We start from the raw sequence: 25,160 nt of genomic DNA on the forward strand, positions 1-25,160 counted from the left end.
TGTTGTCACAGTGTGTCAGTGTGTTGTCGCAGTGTGTTGTCACAGTGTGTTGTCGCAGTGTGTTGTCACAGTGTCAGTGTGTTGTCGCAGTGTGTTGTCACAGTGTGTTGTCACAGTGTGTCAGTGTGTTGTCACAGTGTGTTGTCGCAGTGTGTCAGTGTGTCGTCAGTGTTGTCACAGTGTGTTGTCACAGTGTGTCAGTGTGTTGTCACAGTGTGTTGTCACAGTGTGTCAGTGTGTCGTCACAGTGTGTTGTCACAGTGTGTCGTCAGTGTGTTGTCACAGTGTGTTGTCACAGTGTGACAGTGTGTTGTCGCAGTGTGTTGTCACAGTGCGTTGTCACAGTGTGTCAGTGTGTTGTCACAGTGTGTTGTCACAGTGTGTTGTCACAGTGTGTCGTCACAGTGTGTTGTCACAGTGTGTTGTCACAGTGTGTCAGTGTGTTGTCACAGTGTCATCACAGTGTGTTGTCACAGTGTGTTGTCACAGTGTGTTGTCGCAGTGTGTTGTCACAGTGTGTCAGTGTGTTGTCACAGTGTGTTGTCGCAGTGTGTCAGTGTGTTGTCACAGTGTGTTGTCGCAGTGTGTCAGTGTGTTGTCACAGTGTGTCAGTGTGTTGTCACAGTGTGTCGTCACAGTGTGTTGTCACAGTGTGTCAGTGTGTCGTCACAGTGTGTCGTCACAGTGTGTCGTCGCAGTGTGTTGTTAGTGTCGTCACAGAGTGTCGTCGCAGTGTGTCAGTGTGTTGTCACAGTGTGTTGTCACAATGTGTTGTCACAGTGTGTTGTTAGTGTTGTCACAGTGTGTTGTCGCAGTGTGTTGTTGCAGTGTGTCAGTGTGTTGTCACAGTGTGTCGTCACAGTGTGTTGTCACGGTGTGTTGTCGCAGTGTGTCGTCTCAGTGTGTTGTTAGTGTTGTCGCAGTCTGTTGTCACAGTGTGTCGTCACAGTGTGTTGTCACAGTGTGTCAGTGTGTCGTCACAGTGTGTCGTCACAGTGTGTTGTCACAGTGTGTCAGTGTGTTGTCACAGTGTGTTGTCACAGTGTGTCAGTGTGTCGTTGCAGTGTGTTGTTAGTGTTGTCACAGTGTTGTCACAGTGTGTCGTCACAGTGTGTTGTCACAGTGTGTCAGTGTGTTGTCACAGTGTGTTGTCGCAGTGTGTTGTCACAGTGTGTTGTCACAGTGTGTTGTCGCAGTGTGTTGTCGCAGTGTGTTGTCACAGTGTGTCAGTGTGTTGTCACAGTGTGTCGTCGCAGTCTGTTGTCACAGTGTGTTGTCACAGTGTGTTGTTAGTGTTGTCGCAGTGTGTCGTCGCAGTGTGTTGTTAGTGTTGTCACAGTGTGTTGTCACAGTGTGTCGTCACAGTGTGTTGTTAGTGTTGTCACACTGTGTCAGTGTGTTGTCACAGTGTGTCGTCACGGTGTGTTGTCACAGTGTGTCAGTGTGCTGTCACAGTGTGTCGTCGCAGTGTGTCAGTGTGTCGTCGCAGTGTGTTGTCACAGTGTGTCAGTGTGTTGTCACAGTGTGTTGTCGCAGTGTGTCGTCACAGTGTGTTGTTAGTGTTGTCGCAGTGTGTTGTCACAGTGTGTTGTCGCAGTGTGTTGTCGCAGTGTGTTGTCGCAGTGTGTTGTCGCAGTGTGTCGTCACAGTGTGTCGTCACAGTGTGTTGTCGCAGTGTGTTGTCGCAGTGTGTTGTCACAGTGTGTCGTCACGGTGTGTTGTCACAGTGTGTCGTCACGGTGTGTTGTTAGTGTTGTCACAGTGTGTCAGTGTGTTGTCGCAGTGTGTTGTCACAGTGTGTCGTCACAGTGTGTTGTCGCAGTGTGTCGTCACGGTGTGTTGTCACAGTGTGTCGTCACAGTGTGTTGTTAGTGTTGTCACAGTGTGTCAGTGTGTTGTCGCAGTGTGTCGTCTCAGTGTGTTGTCGCAGTGTGTTGTCACGGTGTGTTGTCACAGTGTGTCAGTGTGTTGTCACAGTGTGTCAGTGTGTTGTCACAGTGTGTTGTCGCAGTGTGTCGTCACAGTGTGTTGTTAGTGTTGTCACAGTGTGTTGTCGCAGTGTGTTGTCGCAGTGTGTTGTTAGTGTTGTCACAGTGTGTCGTCGCAGTGTGTTGTCACAGTGTGTCGTCGCAGTGTGTTGTTAGTGTTGTCACAGTGTGTCGTCACAGTGTGTCAGTGTGTTGTCACAGTGTGTTGTCACAGTGTGTCAGTGTGTCGTCACAGTGTGTTGTTAGTGTTGTCACAGTGTGTTGTCACAGTGTGTCGTCACAGTGTGTTGTCACAGTGTGTCAGTGTGTTGTCACAGTCTGTTGTCACAGTGTGTCAGTGTGTCGTCACAGTGTGTTGTTAGTGTTGTCACAGTGTGTCGTCACAGTGTGTTGTTAGTGTTGTCACAGTGTGTCAGTGTGTTGTCACAGTGTGTTGTCACAGTGTGTCAGTGTGTTGTCACAGTGTGTTGTCACAGCGTGTTGTCACAGTGTGTTGTCACAGTGTGTCGTCACAGTGTGTCGTCAGTGTGTCGTCACAGTATGTTGTCACAGTGTGTCAGTGTCGTCACAGTGTTGTCACAGTGTGTCAGTGTGTTGTCACAGTGTGTTGTCACAGTGTGTCAGTGTGTTGTCACAGTGTGTTGTCAGTGTGTCAGTGTGTTGTCACAGTGTGTTGTCACAGTGTGTCAGTGTGTTGTCGCAGTGTGTCGTCACAGTGTGTTGTCACAGTGTGTTGTCACAGTGTGTTGTCACAGTGTGTCGTCACAGTGTTGTCACAGTGTGTTGTTAGTGTTGTCACAGTGTGTCAGTGTGTTGTCACAGTGTGTCAGTGTGTTGTCACAGTGTGTTGTCACAGTGTGTCAGTGTGTCGTCGCAGTGTGTCGTCACAGTGTGTCGTCACAGTGTGTTGTTAGTGTCGTCACAGTGTGTCGTCGCAGTGTGTCAGTGTGTTGTCACAGTGGGTCGTCACAGTGTGTTGTCACAGTGTGTTGTTAGTGTTGTCACAGTGTGTTGTCGCAGTGTGTTGTTGCAGTGTGTCAGTGTGTTGTCACAGTGTGTCGTCACAGTGTGTTGTCACAGTGTGTCAGTGTGTTGTCACAGTGTGTTGTCACAGTGTGTCAGTATGTTGTCACGGTGTGTCGTCACAGTGTGTTGTCGCAGTGTGTCGTCTCAGTGTGTTGTTAGTGTTGTCACAGTGTGTTGTCACAGTGTGTCGTCACAGTGTGTTGTTAGTGTTGTCACAGTGTGTCAGTGTGTTGTCACAGTGTGTTGTCACAGTGTGTTGTCAGTGTTGTCGCAGTGTTGTCGTCACAGTGTGTTGTCACAGTGTGTTGTTAGTGTAGTCACAGTGTGTTGTCACAGTGTGTCGTCACAGTGTGTTGTCACAGTGTGTCAGTGTGTTGTCACAGTCTGTTGTCACAGTGTGTCAGTGTGTTGTCACAGTGTGTCAGTGTGTTGTCACAGTCTGTTGTCACAGTGTGTCAGTGTGTTGTTAGTGTTGTCACAGTGTGTCGTCACAGTGTGTTGTTAGTGTTGTCACAGTGTGTCAGTGTGTTGTCACAGTGTGTCGTCACGGTGTGTCGTCGCAGTGTGTCGTCTCAGTGTGTTGTTAGTGTTGTCGCAGTGTGTTGTCACAGTGTGTTGTTAGTGTTGTCACAGTGTGTCGTCACAGTGTGTTGTCAGTGTGTTGTCGCAGTGTGTCAGTGTGTTGTCACAGTGTGTTGTCACAGTGTGTTGTCGCAGTGTGTTGTCACAGTGTGTCAGTGTGTTGTCACAGGGTGTCGTCACAGTGTGTCGTCACAGTGTGTCAGTGTGTCGTCACAGTGTGTTGTTAGTGTTGTCACAGTGTGTCGTCACAGTGTGTCGTCACAGTGTGTTGTCACAGTGTGTTGTCACAGTGTTGTCTCAGTGTGTCGTCACAGTGTGTCAGTGTGTTGTCACAGTGTGTCGTCACAGTGTGTTGTCACAGTGTGTCAGTGTGTTGTCACAGTGTCGTCAGTGTGTTGTCACAGTGTGTTGTCAGTGTGTTGTCAGTGTGTCAGTGTGTTGTCACAGTGTGTTGTCACAGTGTGTCAGTGTGTCGTCGCAGTGTGTTGTCACAGTGTGTCGTCAGTGTGTTGTCACAGTGTGTTGTCACAGTGTGTCAGTGCGTTGTCAGTGTGTCGTCACAGTGTCAGTGTGTTGTCACAGTGTGTTGTCACAGTGTGTCAGTGTGTCGTCACAGTGTGTTGTTAGTGTTGTCACAGTGTGTTGTCACAGTGTGTCGTCACAGTGTGTTGTCACAGTGTGTCAGTGTGTTGTCACAGTCTGTTGTCACAGTGTGTCAGCGTGTTGTCACAGTGTGTTGTCACAGTGTGTCGTCACAGTGTGTCGTCAGTGTGTCGTCACAGTATGTTGTCACAGTGTGTCAGTGTGTCGTCACAGTGTTGTCACAGTGTGTTGTCACAGTGTGTCAGTGTGTTGTCACAGTGTGTTGTCACAGTGTGTTGTCACAGTCTGTCAGTGTGTTGTCACAGTGTGTTGTCAGTGTGTCAGTGTGTTGTCACAGTGTGTTGTCACAGTGTGTCAGTGTGTTGTCGCAGTGTGTCGTCACAGTGTGTTGTCACAGTGTGTTGTCACAGTGTGTTGTCACAGTGTGTCGTCACAGTGTGTTGTCACAGTGTGTTGTTAGTGTTGTCACAGTGTGTCAGTGTGTTGTCACAGTGTGTCAGTGTGTTGTCACAGTGTGTCAGTGTGTCGTCGCAGTGTGTCGTCACAGTGTGTCGTCACAGTGTGTTGTTAGTGTCGTCACAGTGTGTCGTCGCAGTGTGTCAGTGTGTTGTCACAGTGTGTCGTCACAGTGTGTTGTCACAGTGTGTTGTTAGTGTTGTCACAGTGTGTTGTCGCAGTGTGTTGTTGCAGTGTGTCAGTGTGTTGTCACAGTGTGTCGTCACAGTGTGTTGTCGCAGTGTGTCGTCTCAGTGTGTTGTTAGTGTTGTCGCAGTGTGTTGTCACAGTGTGTCGTCACAGTGTGTTGTTAGTGTTGTCACAGTGTGTCAGTGTGTTGTCACAGTGTGTTGTCACAGTGTGTCGTCACAGTGTGTTGTCAGTGTTGTCGCAGTGTGTTGTCGCAGTGTTGTCGTCACAGTGTGTTGTCACAGTGTGTTGTTAGTGTAGTCACAGTGTGTTGTCACAGTGTGTCGTCACAGTGTGTTGTCACAGTGTGTCAGTGTGTTGTCACAGTCTGTTGTCACAGTGTGTCAGTGTGTTGTCACAGTGTGTCAGTGTGTTGTCACAGTCTGTTGTCACAGTGTGTCAGCGTGTTGTTAGTGTTGTCACAGTGTGTCGTCACAGTGTGTTGTTAGTGTTGTCACAGTGTGTCAGTGTGTTGTCACAGTGTGTCGTCACGGTGTGTCGTCGCAGTGTGTCGTCAGTGTGTTGTTAGTGTTGTCGCAGTGTGTTGTCACAGTGTGTTGTTAGTGTTGTCACAGTGTGTCGTCAGTGTGTTGTCAGTGTGTTGTCGCAGTGTGTCAGTGTGTTGTCACAGTGTGTTGTCACAGTGTGTTGTCGCAGTGTGTTGTCACAGTGTGTCAGTGTGTTGTCACAGTGTGTCGTCACAGTGTGTCGTCACAGTGTGTCAGTGTGTCGTCACAGTGTGTTGTTAGTGTTGTCACAGTGTGTCGTCACAGTGTGTCGTCACAGTGTGTCGTCACAGTGTGTTGTCACAGTGTGTTGTCACAGTGTTGTCTCAGTGTGTCGTCACAGTGTGTCAGTGTGTTGTCACAGTGTGTCGTCACAGTGTGTTGTCACAGTGTGTCAGTGTGTTGTCACAGTGTCGTCAGTGTGTTGTCACAGTGTGTTGTCACAGTGTGTCAGTGTGTTGTCACAGTGTGTTGTCACAGTGTGTTGTCAGTGTTGTCACAGTGTGTCGTCACAGTGTGTTGTCACAGTGTGTCAGTGTGTTGTCACAGTGTGTCGTCACAGTGTGTTGTCACAGTGTGTTGTCGCAGTGTGTTGTCGCAGTGTGTCGTCACAGTGTGTTGTTAGTGTTGTCACAGTGAGTCAGTGTGTTGTCACAGTGTGTCGTCACAGTGTGTTGTCACAGTGTGTCAGTGTGTTGTCAGTGTGTCGTCGCAGTGTGTTGTCGCAGTGTGTCGTCACGGTGTGTTGTCACAGTGTGTCGTCTCAGTGTGTTGTTAGTGTTGTCACAGTGTGTCAGTGTGTTGTCGCAGTGTGTTCACAGTGTGTTGTCACAGTGTGTCGTCACAGTGTGTTGTTAGTGTTGTCACAGTGTGTCAGTGTGTTGTCACAGTGTGTCGTCGCAGTGTGTCGTCAGTGTGTTGTCACAGTGTGTTGTCGCAGTGTGTCGTCACAGTGTGTTGTCACAGTGTGTTGTTAGTGTTGTCACAGTGTGTCGTCGCAGTGTGTTGTCACAGTGTGCTGTCACAGTGTGTTGTCACAGTGTGTTGTCTCAGTGTGTCGTCAGTGTGTTATCGCAGTGTGTTGTTAGTGTTGTCGCAGTGTGTCGTCGCAGTGTGTTGTTAGTGTTGTCACAGTGTGTTGTTACAGTGTGTCGTCACAGTGTGTTGTTAGTGTTGTCACAGTGTGTCAGTGTGTTGTCACAGTGTGTCGTCACAGTGTGTCAGTGTGTCGTCGCAGTGTGTTGTCACAGTGTGTTGTCACAGTGTGTCAGTGTGTTGTCACAGTGTGTTGTCGCAGTGTGTCGTCACAGTGTGTTGTTAGTGTTGTCGCAGTGTGTCAGTGTGTTGTCACAGTGTGTTGCCACAGTGTTGTCGCAGTGTGTCAGTGTGTTGTCACAGTGTGTCAGTGTGTTGTCACAGTGTGTTGTCGCAGTGTGTTGTCGCAGTGTGTTGTCGCAGTGTGTCGTCACAGTGTGTTGTCGCAGTCTGTTGTCACAGTGTGTCAGTGTGTTGTCACAGTGTGTCGTCACAGTGTGTTGTCACAGTGTGTCAGTGTGTTGTCACAGTGTGTCGTCACAGTGTGTTGTCACAGTGTGTTGTCGCAGTGTGTTGTCGCAGTGTGTCGTCACAGTGTGTTGTTAGTGTTGTCACAGTGTGTCAGTGTGTTGTCACAGTGTGTCGTCACAGTGTGTCGTCACAGTGTGTTGTCGCAGTCTGTTGTCACAGTGTGTCAGTGTGTTGTCACAGTGTGTCGTCACAGTGTGTTGTCACAGTGTGTCAGTGTGTTGTCACAGTGTGTCGTCACAGTGTGTTGTCACAGTGTGTTGTCGCAGTGTGTTGTCGCAGTGTGCTGTCACAGTGTGTCAGTGTGTTGTCAGTGTGTCGTCTCAGTGTGTTGTTAGTGTTGTCACAGTGTGTCAGTGTGTTGTCGCAGTGTGTTGTCACAGTGTGTTGTCACAGTGTGTCGTCACAGTGTGTTGTTAGTGTTGTCACAGTGTGTCAGTGTGTTGTCACAGTGTGTCGTCGCAGTGTGTCGTCAGTGTGTTGTCACAGTGTGTTGTCGCAGTGTGTCGTCACAGTGTGTTGTCACAGTGTGTTGTTAGTGTTGTCACAGTGTGTCGTCGCAGTGTGTTGTCACAGTGTGTTGTCACAGTGTGTTGTCACAGTGTGTTGTCTCAGTGTGTCGTCAGTGTGTTGTCGCAGTGTGTTGTCTCAGTGTGTTGTCACAGTGTGTTGTTAGTGTTGTCACAGTGTGTTGTCTCAGTGTGTTGTCACAGTGTGTTGTTAGTGTTGTCGCAGTGTGTTGTTAGTGTTGTCACAGTGTGTTGTCACAGTGTGTCGTCACAGTGTGTTGTTAGTGTTGTCACAGTGTGTCAGTGTGTTGTCACAGTGTGTCGTCACGGTGTGTTGTCACAGTGTGTCAGTGTGTTGTCACAGTGTGTCGTCACAGTGTGTCAGTGTGTCGTCGCAGTGTGTTGTCACAGTGTGTCAGTGTGTTGTCACAGTGTGTTGTCGCAGTGTGTCGTCACAGTGTGTTGTTAGTGTTGTCGCAGTGTGTTGTCACAGTGTGTTGTCGCAGTGTGTTGTCGCAGTGTGTTGTCGCAGTGTGTTGTCACAGTGTGTCGTCACAGTGTGTTGTCGCAGTGTGTTGTCGCAGTGTGTTGTCACAGTGTGTCGTCACGGTGTGTTGTCACAGTGTGTCGTCACAGTGTGTTGTTAGTGTTGTCACAGTGTGTCAGTGTGTTGTCGCAGTGTGTTGTCACAGTGTGTCGTCGCAGTGTGTTGTCGCAGTGTGTCGTCACGGTGTGTTGTCACAGTGTGTCGTCACAGTGTGTTGTTAGTGTTGTCACAGTGTGTCAGTGTGTTGTCGCAGTGTGTCGTCTCAGTGTGTTGTCGCAGTGTGTTGTCACGGTGTGTTGTCACAGTGTGTCAGTGTGTTGTCACAGTGTGTCAGTGTGTTGTCACAGTGTGTTGTCGCAGTGTGTCGTCACAGTGTGTTGTTAGTGTTGTCACAGTGTGTTGTCGCAGTGTGTTGTCGCAGTGTGTTGTCGCAGTGTGTTGATAGTGTTGTCACAGTGTGTCGTCGCAGTGTGTTGTCACAGTGTGTCGTCGCAGTGTGTTGTTAGTGTTGTCACAGTGTGTTGTCACAGTGTGTCGTCACAGTGTGTTGTTAGTGTTGTCACAGTGTGTCAGTGTGTTGTCACAGTGTGTCAGTGTGTTGTCACAGTGTGTCGTCACAGTGTGTTGTCACAGTGTGTCAGTGTGTTGTCACAGTGTGTCGTCACAGTGTGTTGTCACAGTGTGTTGTCGCAGTGTGTCAGTGTGTTGCCATAGTGTGTTGTCACAGTGTGTTGTCACAGTGTGTTATCGCAGTGTGTTGTCACAGTGTGTCAGTGTGTTGTCACAGTGTGTCGTCACAGTGTGTCGTCACAGTGTGTCGTCACAGTGTGTCAGTGTGTCGTCACAGTGTGTTGTTAGTGTTGTCACAGTGTGGCGTCACAGTGTGTCGTCACAGTGTGTTGTCACAGTGTGTTGTCTCAGTGTGTCGTCACAGTGTGTCAGTGTGTTGTCACAGTGTGTCGTCACAGTGTGTCGTCACAGTGTGTCGTCACAGTGTGTTGTCACAGTGTGTTGTTAATGTTGTCGCAGTGTGTTGTCGCAGTGTGTCGTCACAGTGTGTCGTCACAGTGTGTTGTCACAGTGTGTTGTTAGTGTTGTCACAGTGTGTCGTCACAGTGTGTTGTTAGTGTTGTCACAGTGTGTTGTCACAGTGTGTCAGTGTGTTGTCACAGTGTGTTGTCGCAGTGTGTTGTCGCAGTGTGTCGTCACAGTGTGTTGTTAGTGTTGTCACAGTGAGTCAGTGTGTTGTCACAGTGTGTCGTCACAGTGTGTTGTCACAGTGTGTCAGTGTGTTGTCAGTGTGTCGTCGCAGTGTGTTGTCGCAGTGTGTCGTCACGGTGTGTTGTCACAGTGTGTCGTCTCAGTGTGTTGTTAGTGTTGTCACAGTGTGTCAGTGTGTTGTCGCAGTGTGTTGTCACAGTGTGTTGTCACAGTGTGTCGTCACAGTGTGTTGTTAGTGTTGTCACAGTGTGTCAGTGTGTTGTCACAGTGTGTCGTCGCAGTGTGTCGTCAGTGTGTTGTCACAGTGTGTTGTCGCAGTGTGTCGTCACAGTGTGTTGCCACAGTGTGTTGTTAGTGTTGTCACAGTGTGTCGTCGCAGTGTGTTGTCACAGTGTGTTGTCACAGTGTGTTGTCACAGTGTGTTGTCTCAGTGTGTCGTCAGTGTGTTGTCGCAGTGTGTTGTTACTGTTGTCGCAGTGTGTCGTCGCAGTGTGTTGTTAGTGTTGTCACAGTGTGTTGTTACAGTGTGTCGTCACAGTGTGTTGTTAGTGTTGTCACAGTGTGTCAGTGTGTTGTCACAGTGTGTCGTCACAGTGTGTCAGTGTGTCGTCGCAGTGTGTTGTCACAGTGTGTTGTCACAGTGTGTCAGTGTGTTGTCACAGTGTGTTGTCGCAGTGTGTCGTCACAGTGTGTTGTTAGTGTTGTCGCAGTGTGTCAGTGTGTTGTCACAGTGTGTTGTCGCAGTGTGTCAGTGTGTTGTCACAGTGTGTTGTCACAGTGTGTCAGTGTGTTGTCACAGTGTGTTGTCGCAGTGTGTTGTCGCAGTGTGTTGTCGCAGTGTGTCGTCACAGTGTGTTGTCGCAGTCTGTTGTCACAGTGTGTCAGTGTGTTGTCACAGTGTGTTGTCACAGTGTGTCAGTGTGTTGTCACAGTGTGTCGTCACAGTGTGTTGTCACAGTGTGTTGTCGCAGTGTGTTGTCGCAGTGTGTCGTCACAGTGTGTTGTTAGTGTTGTCACAGTGTGTCAGTGTGTTGTCACAGTGTGTCGTCACAGTGTGTTGTCACAGTGTGTCAGTGTGTTGTCAGTGTGTCGTCACAGTGTGTTGTCACAGTGTGTCAGTGTGTCGTCGCAGTGTGTTGTCGCAGTGTGTCGTCACGGTGTGTTGTCACAGTGTGTCGTCTCAGTGTGTTGTTAGTGTTGTCACAGTGTGTCAGTGTGTTGTCGCAGTGTGTTGTCACAGTGTGTTGTCACAGTGTGTCGTCACAGTGTGTTGTTAGTGTTGTCACAGTGTGTCAGTGTGTTGTCACAGTGTGTCGTCGCAGTGTGTCGTCAGTGTGTTGTCACAGTGTGTTGTCGCAGTGTGTCGTCACAGTGTGTTGTCACAGTGTGTTGTTAGTGTTGTCACAGTGTGTCGTCGCAGTGTGTTGTCACAGTGTTGTCACAGTGTGTTGTCACAGTGTGTTGTCTCAGTGTGTCGTCAGTGTGTTGTCGCAGTGTGTTGTCTCAGTGTGTTGTCACAGTGTGTTGTTAGTGTTGTCACAGTGTGTTGTCTCAGTGTGTTGTCACAGTGTGTTGTTAGTGTTGTCGCAGTGTGTTGTTAGTGTTGTCACAGTGTGTTGTCACAGTGTGTCGTCACAGTGTGTTGTTAGTGTTGTCACAGTGTGTCAGTGTGTTGTCACAGTGTGTCGTCACGGTGTGTTGTCACAGTGTGTCAGTGTGTTGTCACAGTGTGTCGTCACAGTGTGTCAGTGTGTCGTCGCAGTGTGTTGTCACAGTGTGTCAGTGTGTTGTCACAGTGTGTTGTCGCAGTGTGTCGTCACAGTGTGTTGTTAGTGTTGTCGCAGTGTGTTGTCGCAGTGTGTTGTCGCAGTGTGTTGTCACAGTGTGTCGTCACAGTGTGTTGTCGCAGTGTGTTGTCGCAGTGTGTTGTCGCAGTGTGTCGTCACGGTGTGTTGTCACAGTGTGTCGTCACAGTGTGTTGTTAGTGTTGTCACAGTGTGTCAGTGTGTTGTCGCAGTGTGTTGTCACAGTGTGTCGTCACAGTGTGTTGTCGCAGTGTGTCGTCACGGTGTGTTGTCACAGTGTGTCGTCACAGTGTGTTGTTAGTGTTGTCACAGTGTGTCAGTGTGTTGTCGCAGTGTGTCGTCTCAGTGTGTTGTCGCAGTGTGTTGTCACGGTGTGTTGTCACAGTGTGTCAGTGTGTTGTCACAGTGTGTCAGTGTGTTGTCACAGTGTGTTGTCGCAGTGTGTCGTCACAGTGTGTTGTTAGTGTTGTCACAGTGTGTTGTCGCAGTGTGTTGTCGCAGTGTGTTGTTAGTGTTGTCACAGTGTGTCGTCGCAGTGTGTTGTCACAGTGTGTCGTCGCAGTGTGTTGTTAGTGTTGTCACAGTGTGTTGTCACAGTGTGTCGTCACAGTGTGTTGTTAGTGTTGTCACAGTGTGTCGTCACGGTGTGTTGTCACAGTGTGTCAGTGTGTCGTCGCAGTGTGTTGTCACAGTGTGTTGTCACAGTGTGTCAGTGTGTTGTCACAGTGTGTTGTCGCAGTGTGTCGTCACAGTGTGTTGTTAGTGTTGTCGCAGTGTGTTGTCACAGTGTGTTGTCGCAGTGTGTTGTCGCAGTGTGTTGTCACAGTGTGTCGTCGCAGTGTGTTGTCGCAGTGTGTTGTCACAGTGTGTCGTCACAATGTGTTGTCGCAGTGTGTCGTCACGGTGTGTTGTCACAGTGTGTCGTCACAGTGTGTTGTTAGTGTTGTCACAGTGTGTCAGTGTGTTGTCGCAGTGTGTTGTCACAGTGTGTCGTCACAGTGTGTTGTCGCAGTGTGTCGTCACGGTGTGTTGTCACAGTGTGTCGTCACAGTGTGTTGTTAGTGTTGTCACAGTGTGTCAGTGTGTTGTCGCAGTGTGTCGTCTCAGTGTGTTGTCGCAGTGTGTTGTCACGGTGTGCTGTCACAGTGTGTCAGTGTGTTGTCACAGTGTGTCAGTGTGTTGTCACAGTGTGTTGTCGCAGTGTGTCGTCACAGTGTGTTGTTAGTGTTGTCACAGTGTGTCGTCGCAGTGTGTTGTCACAGTGTGTCGTCGCAGTGTGTTGTTAGTGTTGTCACAGTGTGTTGTCACAGTGTGTCGTCACAGTGTGTTGTTAGTGTTGTCACAGTGTGTCAGTGTGTTGTCACAGTGTGTCGTCACGGTGTGTTGTCACAGTGTGTCAGTGTGTTGTCACAGTGTGTCGTCACAGTGTGTCAGTGTGTCGTCGCAGTGTGTTGTCACAGTGTGTTGTCACAGTGTGTTGTCACAGTGTGTCAGTGTGTTGTCACAGTGTGTTGTCGCAGTGTGTCGTCACAGTGTGTTGTCAGTGTTGTCGCAGTGTGTTGTCACAGTGTGTTGTCGCAGTGTGTTGTCGCAGTGTGTTGTCACAGTGTGTCGTCGCAGTGTGTTGTCGCAGTGTGTTGTCACAGTGTGTCAGTGTGTTGTCGCAGTGTGTTGTCACAGTGTGTCGTCGCAGTGTGTTGTCGCAGTGTGTCGTCGCAGTGTGTTGTCACAGTGTGTCGTCACAGTGTGTTGTCGCAGTGTGTCGTCACGGTGTGTTGTCACAGTGTGTCGTCGCGGTGTGTTGTCACAGTGTGTTGTCACAGTGTGTTGTCACAGTGTGTCAGTGTGTTGTCACAGTGTGTCGTCACAGTGTGTTGTTAGTGTTGTCGCAGTGTGTTGTCACAGTGTGTCAGTGTGTTGTCACAGTGTGTTGTCACAGTGTCAGTGTGTTGTCACAGTGTGTTGTCGCAGTGTGTTGTCGCAGTGTGTTGTCGCAGTGTGTTGTCACAGTGTGTCAGTGTGTTGTCACAGTGTGTTGTCACAGTGTGTCAGTGTGTTGTCACAGTGTGTTGTCGCAGTGTGTTGTCGCAGTGTGTCGTCACAGTGTGTTGTCGCAGTGTGTCGTCACGGTGTGTTGTCACAGTGTGTCGTCACAGTGTGTTGTCACAGTGTTGTCACAGTGTTGTCACAGTGTGTTGTCACAGTGTGTTGTCGCAGTGTGTCGTCACAGTGTGTTGTCGCAGTGTGTTGTCGCAGTGTGTCGTCACGGTGTGTCGTCACAGTGTGTTGTCACAGTGTTGTCACAGTGTTGTCACAGTGTGTTGTCGCAGTGTGTCGTCACAGTGTGTTGTCACAGTGTGTTGTCGCAGTGTGTCGTCACGGTGTGTTGTCACAGTGTGTCGTCACAGTGTGTTGTTAGTGTTGTCGCAGTGTGTCGTCTCAGTGTGTTGTCGCAGTGTGTTGTCACGGTGTGTTGTCACAGTGTGTCAGTGTGTTGTCACAGTGTGTCAGTGTGTTGTCACAGTGTGTTGTCGCAGTGTGTCATCACAGAGTGTTGTTAGTGTTGTCACAGTGTGTTGTCGCAGTGTGTCGTCGCAGTGTGTTGTCGCAGTGTGTGATCGCAGAGTGTTGTTAGTGTCGTCGCAGTGGTGTTATCACAGCTACTTCGTCCCCCATATTCATCCTTCTATTAGCCTGGGCTCAACGCCCCCACCCCCAGCTGCACTCTCCAACGCAGAACATCAACTCTTCTCACTTCCTCTTCGATCCTCCTCATTTATACTCACACTCCCTCAGCAACTTTCACTTCCTCCTCATCCTGGCTCACTCCTCAACCCTACTCCCCCAGGCTCACTCAGCTTCGCACTCACTCCCTCACCTCACCCACAACCATTCTTCTTCTGTCTCACGACACACCTCCTTTCTTCTCCCTCTCCATGTCTTCATTCTCAGTCTCTCCTTTTCATTCCCCTCTCTCCCCCCAATTTCTCACTCTGCCCTCCCTCCTCACTCCATTCCGTACTCCTCTCCCCACTCTCTCCTCTCACTTCCCCTCTCTCCCCCTCAGGGATAAAAAACCCACTATGGGAATCATATATTGGCCTCCAAATAGTAACCAAGAAGTGGGGTTGAGATTGCAAAGGGAGCTGGAAAGGGCATGGAATAAGGGTAATAACACAACTGTAATGTGGGACTTCAGTATGCAAGAGGATTGGGAAAATCAGGTTGGTGTCAGATTGTAAGAGAGGGAATTTGTTGAATGCTTATCAGATGGCTTTTTAGAGCAGTTTGTGCTTGAGCCTACTGTGGGAAAGGCCAGCTTAGATTGGGTGTTGTGTAATAACGCAGATCTTATTAGGAGTTTAAAGTAATGGAATCTTAGGAGACAGTGGTCATAATATGATTGAAGCCATACAGCAATTTGAACAGGAGAAGCATAAGTAACATGTATCAGTATCACAATGGAATAAAGGGAATTAGAGAGGCATGGAAGAGGAGTTTGCCCAGGTGGATTGGAGGGAGATACTGGCAGGGATAACGGCAGAGCGGAAGTGGCTGAAGTTTCTGGGAATAGCTCACAAGACGCAGGATGGATATGTCCAACAAGTTGTTCTCAAATGGCAGGTGTAGGCGACCATGGCTGACAAGGGAAGTTAAGGACTGCATAAAAGCCAAGGAAAGGGCATATAAGGTAGCAAAAGTGAGTGGCAAGTTGGAAGATTAGGAAGCTTTCAAAATCCAACAAAAGGCAACAAAAAAAAGCTATCAGAAGAGAAAAGATGAAATATGAGGGCAGACTAGCCAATAATATAAAGCAGGATACCAAAAGTTTTTTCAGTTATATGAAGAGTAAAAGGGAGGTGAGAATTGATATTGGACCACTGGAAAATGATACTGGTCAGGTAGTAATGGGGGACAAAGAAACGGCAGATAAACTTAATGGGTACTTTGCTTCAGTCTTCAGTGTGGAAGACACCAGCTGTGTACCAGAGGTCCGTGAGTGTCAGGGAGCAGGAGTGAGTGTCATTGCTATTACAAAGGAAAAAGTACAGGCAAACTCAAAGGTCTTAATGTGGATAAGTCACCTGGACCAGATGGACTGCATCCTAAAGTTCTAAAAGTGGTTGCTGAGAAGATAACTTTGTTGGTGATGATGTTTCAAGAATCAGTTGATTCTGGCTCCATCCCGGAGGACAGGAGGATTGCAAATGCTACTCTTTAAGAAGGGAGGAAGACAAAAGAGAGGAAATTATAGGCCAGTTAGCCTAACCTCAGTGTTTGGGAAAGTGTTGGAGTCTATTATTAAGGAAGAGGTTTCAAGGAACTTGGAGACAAATGATAAAATAAGTTAAAGTCAGCATGGTTTCTGTAAAGAGAAATCTTCCCTGACAAATCTGTTATAGAGTTTTTCAAGGAAGTAACAAGCAGAGTGGACAAACGAGAGGCAGTGGATGCCACTTACTTGGATGTTCAGAAAGCATTTGATAAGGTGCCACACAAGGCTGCTTAACAAGATATAATCCTGTGGTATTGTAGGAAAGATACTGGTATGTATCTATGAAAGAATGGCTGACAGGCAGGAGGCAGCGAGTGAGGATAAAGGGGGCCTTTTCTGGTTGGCTGCCGGTGACTAGTGGTGTTCCTCAGGGGGTCAGTATTGGGACTGCTGCCTTTCACATTATAAGACCATAAGACATAGGAGCAGAAGTAGGTCATTCGGCCCATCGAATTCTGCTCCACCAATCATGGGCTGATCCAATTCTTCCAGTCATTTCCACTCTCCTGCCCTCTCCCCATACTCTTTGATGCCCTGGCTAATCAAGAACCTATCTATCTCTGCCTTAAATACACCCAATGACTTGGCCTCCACAGCCGCTCGTTGCAACAAATTCCACAGATTTATCACCCTTTGACTAAAATAATTTCTCCATATCCCAGTTCTAAATAGACATCCTTCAATCCTGAAGTTGTGCCCTCTTGTCCTAGAGTCCCCTACCACGGGAAATAACTTTGTCATATCTCATCTGTTCAGGCCTTTTAACATTTGGAATGTTTCTACGAGATGCCCCTAATTCTCCCGAACTCCAGGGAATACAGCCCAAGAGCTGCCAGATGTTCCTCATACGGTAACCCTTTCATTCCTGGAATCATTCTCATGAATCTTCTCTGAACCCTCTCCAATGTCAGCATATCCTTTCCAAAATAAGGAGCCCAAAACTTCACACAATACCCCAAGTGTGGTTTCACAAGTGCCTTATAGAGCCACAACATCACATCCCTGCTCTTATATTCTATACCTCTAGAAATGAATGCCAACATTGCATTCACCTTCTGCACCACCGACTGAATCTGGAGGTTAACCTTTAGGGTATCCTGCACAATAACTCCCAAGTCCCTTTACATCTCTGCATTTTGAATTCTCTCCCCATTTAAATAATAGTTCGCTCGTTTATTTCTTCCACCAAAGTGCATGACCATACACTTTCCAACATTGTATTTCATTTGCTACTTCTTTACCCATTCCCCTAAACTATTTAAGTCTCTCTGCAGGCTCTCTGTTTCTTCAACACTACCCACTCCTCAACCTATCTTTGTATCACCGGCAAATTTAGCCACAAATCCATTAATTCCATAGTCCAATTCATTGACAACATTGTAAAAAGCAGTGGTCCCAACACTGACCCCTGTGGAACTCCACTGGTAACCGGCAGCCAGCCAGAATAGAAGATAGAATAGTGGAGCAGACTCGATGGGCTGAATGGCCTAATTCTGCTCCTATGTCTTATGGCCTAAATCTCATTCCACCCTCTCTTCCACTTTCTTCTCACTCCTAGCCCCTCTCTCTCAGCCCTCTCTTGCCTCCCTCCCCTTCAAACCTCAACCCTCTCTCCTCTCTCTCCACTCCCCCTACCTGTGCTGTACCCGTCCCTTAGCGCTGTGACGAACTGGTGTGCACAGGCATCTCTTGCTGCGTTGGCGACACGTTCAGCAGAGACATCCTCCAGTCCGTAGGCGATGTTCTCCTCCACCGACCGAGCAAACAGCACCGGCTCTTGGCTCACCAGGGCCACCTGGACAAGGTTGTCAGTGAAACCAGGCAGAGGGGGAGAGCCAGGTGGGGGGTTTAGAGGGTACAGAGAGTGCGAGGGAGAACAGTACAGAACATTTGTGTCAACTACGATGCCAACTTAACATAAACCCTGACTGCCTGAATATGATCTACATCGTTCCCCCTCACCAACCCCGTCACGTGCCTGACTAAATGACTCTTCAACAATGTGATTGTATTGGGCCGAGTGTTCCAAGCACCTACACTGTGTAATGAAAATCCTGCCCCACAAACCCCCTTTATATGTTCACCCCCTACCCTAAACCTCCGCCTTGTAGAAAGGAGCAGGTTCCAGTCTGGCACATTGACCATTGCTATTCCAGTGCACGTACTGAAATAACGAAGAGCTCATGTATCAGACACCTCATACTTTCCCTGTGTCTGAGCCCCTGCTCCTTGACCTGGGTCCCAGAACCCATTCCCCTCCAATGCACCCCCTCACACTGTCTTCATTATCGATTCTCCCTTTTCAATGGCCCAAGACCAGACCCACCCCTCTGTTAACCTTCCCACCGCCCTGTGTATGACCCCTTCCTCCTTCACTGTAACCCCCTCTCCACCCTGAGGGTGATTCCCCACATCAAATCGTGTTTGACCCCACTCACCATCTCGTCTATACCCCCCCCCCTCCCCACCTTGCTGGGGTAATGCTTGTGCTCGTACTCCTCGATGGGAATCCCGTCCAGCAGGAGGGACACACAGGTGGTGGCACCCCATGGCTCTCTGAACCCCTCACTGTCCCATGTATGGAGCTCTCTCACCAGCCCCTGTGTAACCCCCCCACCTTACCTTCCTGTGGTAATGCTTGTGCTCGTACTCCTCGATGGGAATCCCATCCAGCAGGATCTGTCCCGACTGGGGCTGATAGAAACGTTGCAGGAGGGACACACAGGTGGTCTTCCCCGCAGCCGAGGCCCCCACCAGGGCCGTCACCTCCCCACTCCGCACCTCAAAGGACACGTTCTGCAAAAATAACATCTGGCCTCATTACTGGGCTCTGGCCTTCACTCACATCACCCCGGTACTGAATTCAAGAACGAGAGTGAGGAGAGGGGAAAGGAAAAGGAGGGAGGTGGATGGGGAGGGAAGTCAGTGTGGGAGGTGGAGAGAGAATGGATGGTGAGGGGGGTAGGTCAGTGAGGGGGGGTTATGTGAAAAGGAGGGGTGAGGAGAAGAGGAAGATAGGAGGTATAGGAATTGGAAAGAGGATCCAACATACACAGAACACTGGGCGAACACTGTGCAGAGGTAGCCGTGAGGGGGGTGGTGGAGGGTCCACATGCGGGGGGTGCGTGCACAGGGAGGCGTGCGCAGAGGGACAGTTTGCATAGAGTAAACCACGCGCTCGATGAGCTGTGTACCGGTTGACAGCTGAGCAGGGTGCTTGTCACGGCTGCAGGGTGCTGGGGGAAGACTGGCAGTGTGTATCTGCCCTTTACAGGTTTTTTGGGGAATTAGTAAGAACACCCTGCGGGTGAGTGAAGCCACTGGTTTACAGCAGTGAGGGTGGAATTGTGCTGGTGGTGAACACTGGGCTTTGCACTGTGGCTGATTGCTCCTGGAGGATTTACAATGGATCCACACTTCCATTATTATTAAAGATTCAGAGGGTCAGTGGTTGAATATCTTCCCTGACACAGGGTTGAGCGAACCTCAGAGATCAGGGAACTGCGGGCAAAGGAAGACTGGCAGAGGGGAGGAATGGAGACCGGGACAGACCAGCTGAGGTCACATTGAATGGCAGGACAGGCTGAAAGAGCTGAGTGGCTTTCTCATGTTCTAGTATTCTTCTGTAACTCACTAACCTTCCTCTGAAAACTTCTCTCCCCAACTATGTCACCAGAATTAATGTCAGCAATAAACCCAGATGTTCTCTGTCCCTCCCTCAGTGCAAACTGAAGGCCGCTGAAGATCTACTGGTCACTGATATTGAGTGGACACAGGCTAACCTCACTCTCTGACCAATTCCTCACCCAGGCTGCGACCTCTATCACAACTGCTCACTGGCTGTAAACCTTCCTGTCCACGTGGACAACTCCTGATTTGCCTCGTTTCGGTGAAGTACCCTGTTTGCAGTGTGGAATGAGGCACATTACTCACTCACTGTAAACCTTCCTGTCCACGTGGATGTCCTGATTTGTCTCGTTTCGGTGAAGTATCCTGTTTGCAGTGTGGAATGAGGCACCTTACTCACTCACTGTAAACCTTCCTGTCCACGTGGATGTCCTGATTTGCCTCGTTTCGGTGAAGTACCCTGTTTGCAGTGTGGAATGAGGCACCTTACTCACTCACTGTAAACCTTCCTGTCCACGTGGACAACTCCTGATTTGCCTCGTTTCGGTGAAGTACCCTGTTTGCAGTGTGGAATGAGGCACATTACTCACTCACTGTAAACCTTCCTGTCCACGTGGATGTCCTGATTTGTCTCGTTTCGGTGAAGTATCCTGTATGCAGTGTGGAATGAGGCACCTTACCTTCAACACCGGAAGATCTGGCTGCTTGAGGTAGGCAAATGTCACATTCCTGAACTCGATGTGTGCCTTCAGCTTTGTTGGCCTGAGGGTCCCCACAGGGGGCATGACAGGCCTACGATCCATGTACTCAAAGACCTTCTCCGAGGCCCCAACAGCTTTCTTCACATGAGGGTAGACGTGGAGTAGGGCCTGTAGTGAGACACAACAGAGTTTACTGCAACCCACACTGCTGGAGACAGGTTAACAATCAGAGACTTCAATAAACACAGTAAAGACGGGGACAACTCTAAACAAGATCACCTCGACTCCCACCCCACTCAGCCATCGATGCAAGTATCAAACAGTCAATATCTGACGACTGTTGGCTGGTGTCCAGTTGTTGGATTCTGACACTAGTTACCAAAATCAAAACTGTTTATTGTCAGTCTTCAGTACATGGGTGTAAAGGAGAATGAAGTGATTCTTACTCCAGATCCGATGTAGCATAAAAAACACAATAAATATAAATAGAAAAGCAATCCTTTGTCACTATGTACAGGAGACTATTGTCTGTGGCTGTATCCATCACTGGGTGGCTAGGCACAGCTCAAACACCATCTATAAATTTGCTGATGATACAACCATTGTTGGTAGAATCTCAGGTGGTGATAAGATGGCGTACAGGAGTGAGATATGCCAACTAGTGGAATGGTGCTGCAGCAACAACCTGGCACTCAATGTCAATAAGACGAAAGAGCTGATTGTGGACCTCAGGAAGGGTAAGGCGAAGGAACACATATCAATCCTCATAGAGGGATCAGAAGTGGAAGGAGTGAGCAGCTTCAAGTTCCTCGGTGTCCAGATCTCTGAGGATCTAACCTGGTCCCAACATATCGATGTAGTTATATAGAAGGCAAGTCAGCAACTATACTTCATTAGGAGTTTGAAGACATTTGGCATGTCAGCAAATACACTCAAAAACTTCTACAGTTGTACTGTGGAGAGCATTCTGACAGGCTGCATCACTGTCTGGTATGGGGGGGGGGCTACTGCACAGGACTAAAAAAGCTGCAGAGGGTTATAAGTCTAGTCAGTTCCATCTTGGGCACTAGCCTACAAAGTATCCAGGACATCTTCAGGGAGCGGTGTCTCAGAAAGGCAGCGTCCATTATTAAGGACCTCCAGCACCCAGGTAGGAGGTACAGAAGCCTGAAGGCACACACTCAGCGATTCAGGAACAGCTTCTTCCCCTCGGCCATCCGATTCCGAAATGGACATTGAACCCTTAGACACTACCTCACTTTTTAAATATACATTATTTCTGGTTTTAACATGATTTTAATCTATTCAACATACATATATTGTAATTGATTGATTGATTGATTGATTGATTTATTATTATTTTTCTCCTATATTATGTATTGCATTGAACTGCTGCGGTTAAGTTAACAGATTTCACAACACATGCCGGTGAGAATAGACCTGGCTCTGATAGACCGATTAGGTGACAGACTGACTGCAACGTGCATAAGGTGACACGAGGTGCTGGAGTATCTGAACACAAGGTGACTTTGACAGGAAATGATGAAGTGACAAAGTGACTCTTTGCAAGACAGGCTCATCTAGCCATTAGCAGGGTACATGAAAGCTGGGGTGGTGAGATGGGTTATAGATGGAGGTATTGATCAGCCTGATGGCTTGGGGTAACTAACTATTCTGAATCCAATGATCCAGGTGTGGATGCTGCATAACCTCTTCGCTGATAAGAGTGGGACAAACAGGTCATAAACAGGGTGAGTGAGATATTGCTGGTCTTTGTCAGGCACCTTTCTGTATACACACCCTTGATGGCAGCGAGGCTGGTGCAGGTGAGGCACTGGGCAGTTTTAACCAATTGTCGAAGAGCCCTCCTGTGTGTCGCAGTACAGTTTCTGTACCACACAGTGATGCACTATATTAGAATACCCTCCACCAGGCATTTGTAGACAGTTGTCCGTATCGGAGTGCATGGACCAGCTCTCTTCACCATCCTCAGAAAGCAGAGGTGTTGGTGACTGTGGAGGACGTTGGTGACTGTGGAGGTGCTGGTGACTGTGGAGGGTGTTGGTAATTGTGGAGGTGTTGGTGACTGTGGACATGTTGGTGACTGTGGAGGATGTTGGTAATTGTGGAGGTGTTGGTGACTGTGGAAGTGTTGGTGACAGTGGAGGTGTTGGAGACAGTAGAGGTGTTGGTGACTGCGGAGGTGTTGGTGACTGCGGAGGTGTTGGTGACTGCGGAGGGTGTTGGTGACTGCGGAGGATGTTGGTGACTGCGGAGGTGTTGGTGACTGTGGAAATGTTTGTGACTGTGGAGGTGTTGTTGACTGCGGAGATGTTGGTGACTGCGGAGGATGTTGGAGACTGTGGAGGTGTTGTTGACTGTGGAGGATGTTGGTGACTGTGGAGGTGTTGGTGACTGCGGAGGTGTTGGTGACTGCGGAGGGTGTTGGTGACTGCGGAGGATGTTGGTGACTGCGGAGGTGTTGGTGACTGTGGAAATGTTTGTGACTGTGGAGGTGTTGTTGACTGCGGAGATGTTGGTGACTGCGGAGGATGTTGGAGACTGTGGAGGTGTTGTTGACTGTGGAGGTGTTGGTGACTGTGGAGGGTGTTGGTGACTGTGGAGGGTGTTGGTGACTGTGGAGGTGTTGGAGACTGTGGAGGATGTTGGTGACTGTGGAGGTGTTGGTCAGTGGAGGGTGTTGGTGACTGTGGAGGTGTTGGTGACTGTGGAGGTGTTGGTGACAGTGGAGATGTTGGTGACTGTGGAGGATGTTGGTGACTGTGGAGGTGTTGGTGACTGCGGAGGTGTTGGTGACTGCGGAGGTGTTGGTGACTGCGGAGGGTGTTGGTGACTGCGGAGGATGTTGGTGACTGCGGAGGTGTTGGTGACTGTGGAAATGTTTGTGACTGTGGAGGTGTTGTTGACTGCGGAGATGTTGGTGACTGCGGAGGATGTTGGAGACTGTGGAGGTGTTGTTGACTGTGGAGGTGTTGGTGACTGTGGAGGGTGTTGGTGACTGTGGAGGGTGTTGGTGACTGTGGAGGTGTTGGTGACTGTGGAGGGTGTTGGTGACTGTGGAGGTGTTCGTGACTGTGGAGGTGTTGGTGACTGTGGAGGGTGCTGGTGACTGTGGAGGGTGTTGGTGACTGTGGAGGAGTTGGTGAGTGTGGAGGTGTTGGTGACTGTGGAGGAGTTGGTGAGTGTGGAGGAAGTTGATGACTGTGGAGGGTGTTGGTGACAGTGGAGATGTTGGTGACTGTGGAGGGTGTTGGTGTCCATGGAGGTGTTGGTGACAGTGGAGGTGTTGGTGACAGTGGAGGTGTTGGTGACAGTGGAGGTGTTGGTGACTGGAGGGTGTTGGTGACTGGAGAATGTTGGTGACTGTGGAGGTGTTGGTGACTGCGGAGATGTTGGTGACTGTGGAGGTGTTGCTGACTGTGGAGATGTTGGTGACTGTGGAGGTGTTGTTGACTGGGGGATGTTGATGACTGTGGAGATGTTGGTGACTGTGGAGATGTTGGTGGCTGTGGAGGCTGTTGGTGACTGTGGAGGTGTTGGTGACAGTGGAGGTGTTGGTGACAGTGGAGGTGTTGGTGACTGTGGAGGTGTAGGTGACAGTGGAGGGTGTTGGTGACTGTGGAGGTTGTTGGTGTCTATGGAGGTGTTGGTGACAGTGGCGGTGTTGGTGACTGGAGGGTGTTGGTGACTGGAGGGTGTTGGTGACTGGAGGGTGTTGGTGACAGGAGAATGTTGCTGACTGTGGAGGTGTTGGTGACTGTGGAGGTGTTGGTGACTGGGGGATGTTGATGACTGTGGAGGGTGTTGGTGACAGTGGAGGGATGTTGGTGACTGTGGAGATGTTTGTGACTGTGGAGGTGTTGGTGACTGTGGAGGTGTTGGTGACTGTGGAGGGTGTTGGTGACAGTGGCGGTGTTGGTGACTGGAGGGTGTTGGTGACTGGAGGGTGTTGGTGACTGGAGGGTGTTGGTGACAGGAGAATGTTGCTGACTGTGGAGGTGTTGGTGACTGTGGAGGTGTTGGTGACTGGGGGATGTTGATGACTGTGGAGGGTGTTGGTGACAGTGGAGGGATGTTGGTGACTGTGGAGGGTGTTGGTGACTGTGGAGGTGTTGGTGACTGTGGAGGTGTTGGTGACTGTGGAGGCTGTTGGTGACTGTGGAGGTGTTGGTGACAGTGGAGATCTTGGTGACTGTGGAGATGTTGGTGACTGTGCAGATGTTGGTGACTGTGGAGGTGTTGGTGACTGTGGAGATGTTGGTGACTGTGGAGGGTGTTGGAGACTGAGGAGGGTGTTGGTGACTGTGGAGATGTTGCTGACTGTGGAGGGTGTTGGTGAATGTGGAAGATGTTGGTGACTGTCGAGGTGTTGGTGACTGTGGAGAATGTTGGTGACTGTGGAGGTGTTGGAGTCTGTGGAGGTGTTGGTGACTGTGGAGGTGTTGGTGACTGTGGAGGTGTTGGTGACTGTGGATGGTGTTGGTGACAGTGGAGGTGTTGGTGACTGTGGAGGTGTTGGTGACTGTGGAGATGTAGGTGACTGTGGAGATGTAGGTGACTGTGGGGATGTCGGTGACTGTGGAGGTGTTGGTGACTGTCGAGGATGTTGGTGACAGTGGAGGTGTTGGTGACTGTGGAGGGTATTGGTGACTGTGGAGATGTTGGTGTCTGTGGAGGTGTTGTTGACTGCGGAGGTGTTGGTCAGTGGAGATGTTGGTGACTGTGGAGGTGTTGGTGACTGTGGAGGTGTTGGTGACTGTGGAGGTGTTGGTGACTGTGGAGGATGTTGGTGACTGTGGAGATGTTGGTGACTGTGGAGGATGTTGGTGACAGTGGAGGTGTTGGTGACTGTGGAGGGTGTTGGTGACTGTGGAGGCTGTTGGTGACTGTGGAGGGTGTTGGTGACTGTGGAGGTGTTGGTGACTGTGGAGGATGTTGGTGACTGTGGAGATGTTGGTGACTGTGGAGGGTGTTGGTGACTGTGGAGGCTGTTGGTGACTGTGGAGGTGTTGGTGACTGCGGGGGATGTTGCTGACGGTGGAGGTGTTGGTGACTGGAGGATGTTGGTGACTGTGGAGGTGTTGGTGACAGTGGAGATCTTGGTGACTGTGCAGATGTTGGTGACTGTGCAGATGTTGGTGACTGTGGAGGTGTTGGTGACTGTGGAGATGTTGGTGACTGTGGAGGTGTTGGTGACTGTGGAGATGTTGGTGACCGTGGAGGCGTTGGTGACTGTGGAGGGTGTTGGTGACAGTGGGGGTGTTGGTGACCGTGGAGGGTGTTGGTGACTGTGGAGGTGTTGGTGACTGTGGAGGGCGTTGGTGACTGTGGAGGGTGTTGGTGACAGTGGGGGTGTTGGTGACCGTGGAGGGTGTTGGTGACTGTGGAGGATGTTGGTGACTGTGGAGGATGTTGGTGACTGTGGAGGATGCTGGTGACTGTGGAGATGTTGGTGACTGTGGAGGTGTTGGTGACTGTGGAGATGTTGGTGACTGTCGAGG

At 49.6% G+C, this 25,160-nt stretch overlaps 1 protein-coding gene across 1 annotated transcript in view; it reads right to left on the reverse strand.

Moving 5' to 3' along the window:
• The window catches only part of LOC140198062 (antigen peptide transporter 1-like), a 57,190-nt gene that overhangs the window by 19,827 nt on the left and 12,203 nt on the right, over window positions 1–25,160 (reverse strand). The window contains exons 6-8 of the mRNA XM_072258928.1: window positions 19,618–19,806; window positions 17,933–18,106; window positions 16,946–17,105 (exon numbers count right to left, since the gene is read on the reverse strand). Of these exons, the coding sequence (XP_072115029.1) occupies window positions 16,946–17,105; window positions 17,933–18,106; window positions 19,618–19,806 (523 nt within the window). The remainder of the gene's footprint in view (window positions 1–16,945; window positions 17,106–17,932; window positions 18,107–19,617; window positions 19,807–25,160) is intronic.

This window comes from Mobula birostris, chromosome 5 (genome assembly GCF_030028105.1).
Source record: "Mobula birostris isolate sMobBir1 chromosome 5, sMobBir1.hap1, whole genome shotgun sequence".
NCBI lineage: Eukaryota > Metazoa > Chordata > Chondrichthyes > Myliobatiformes > Myliobatidae > Mobula > Mobula birostris.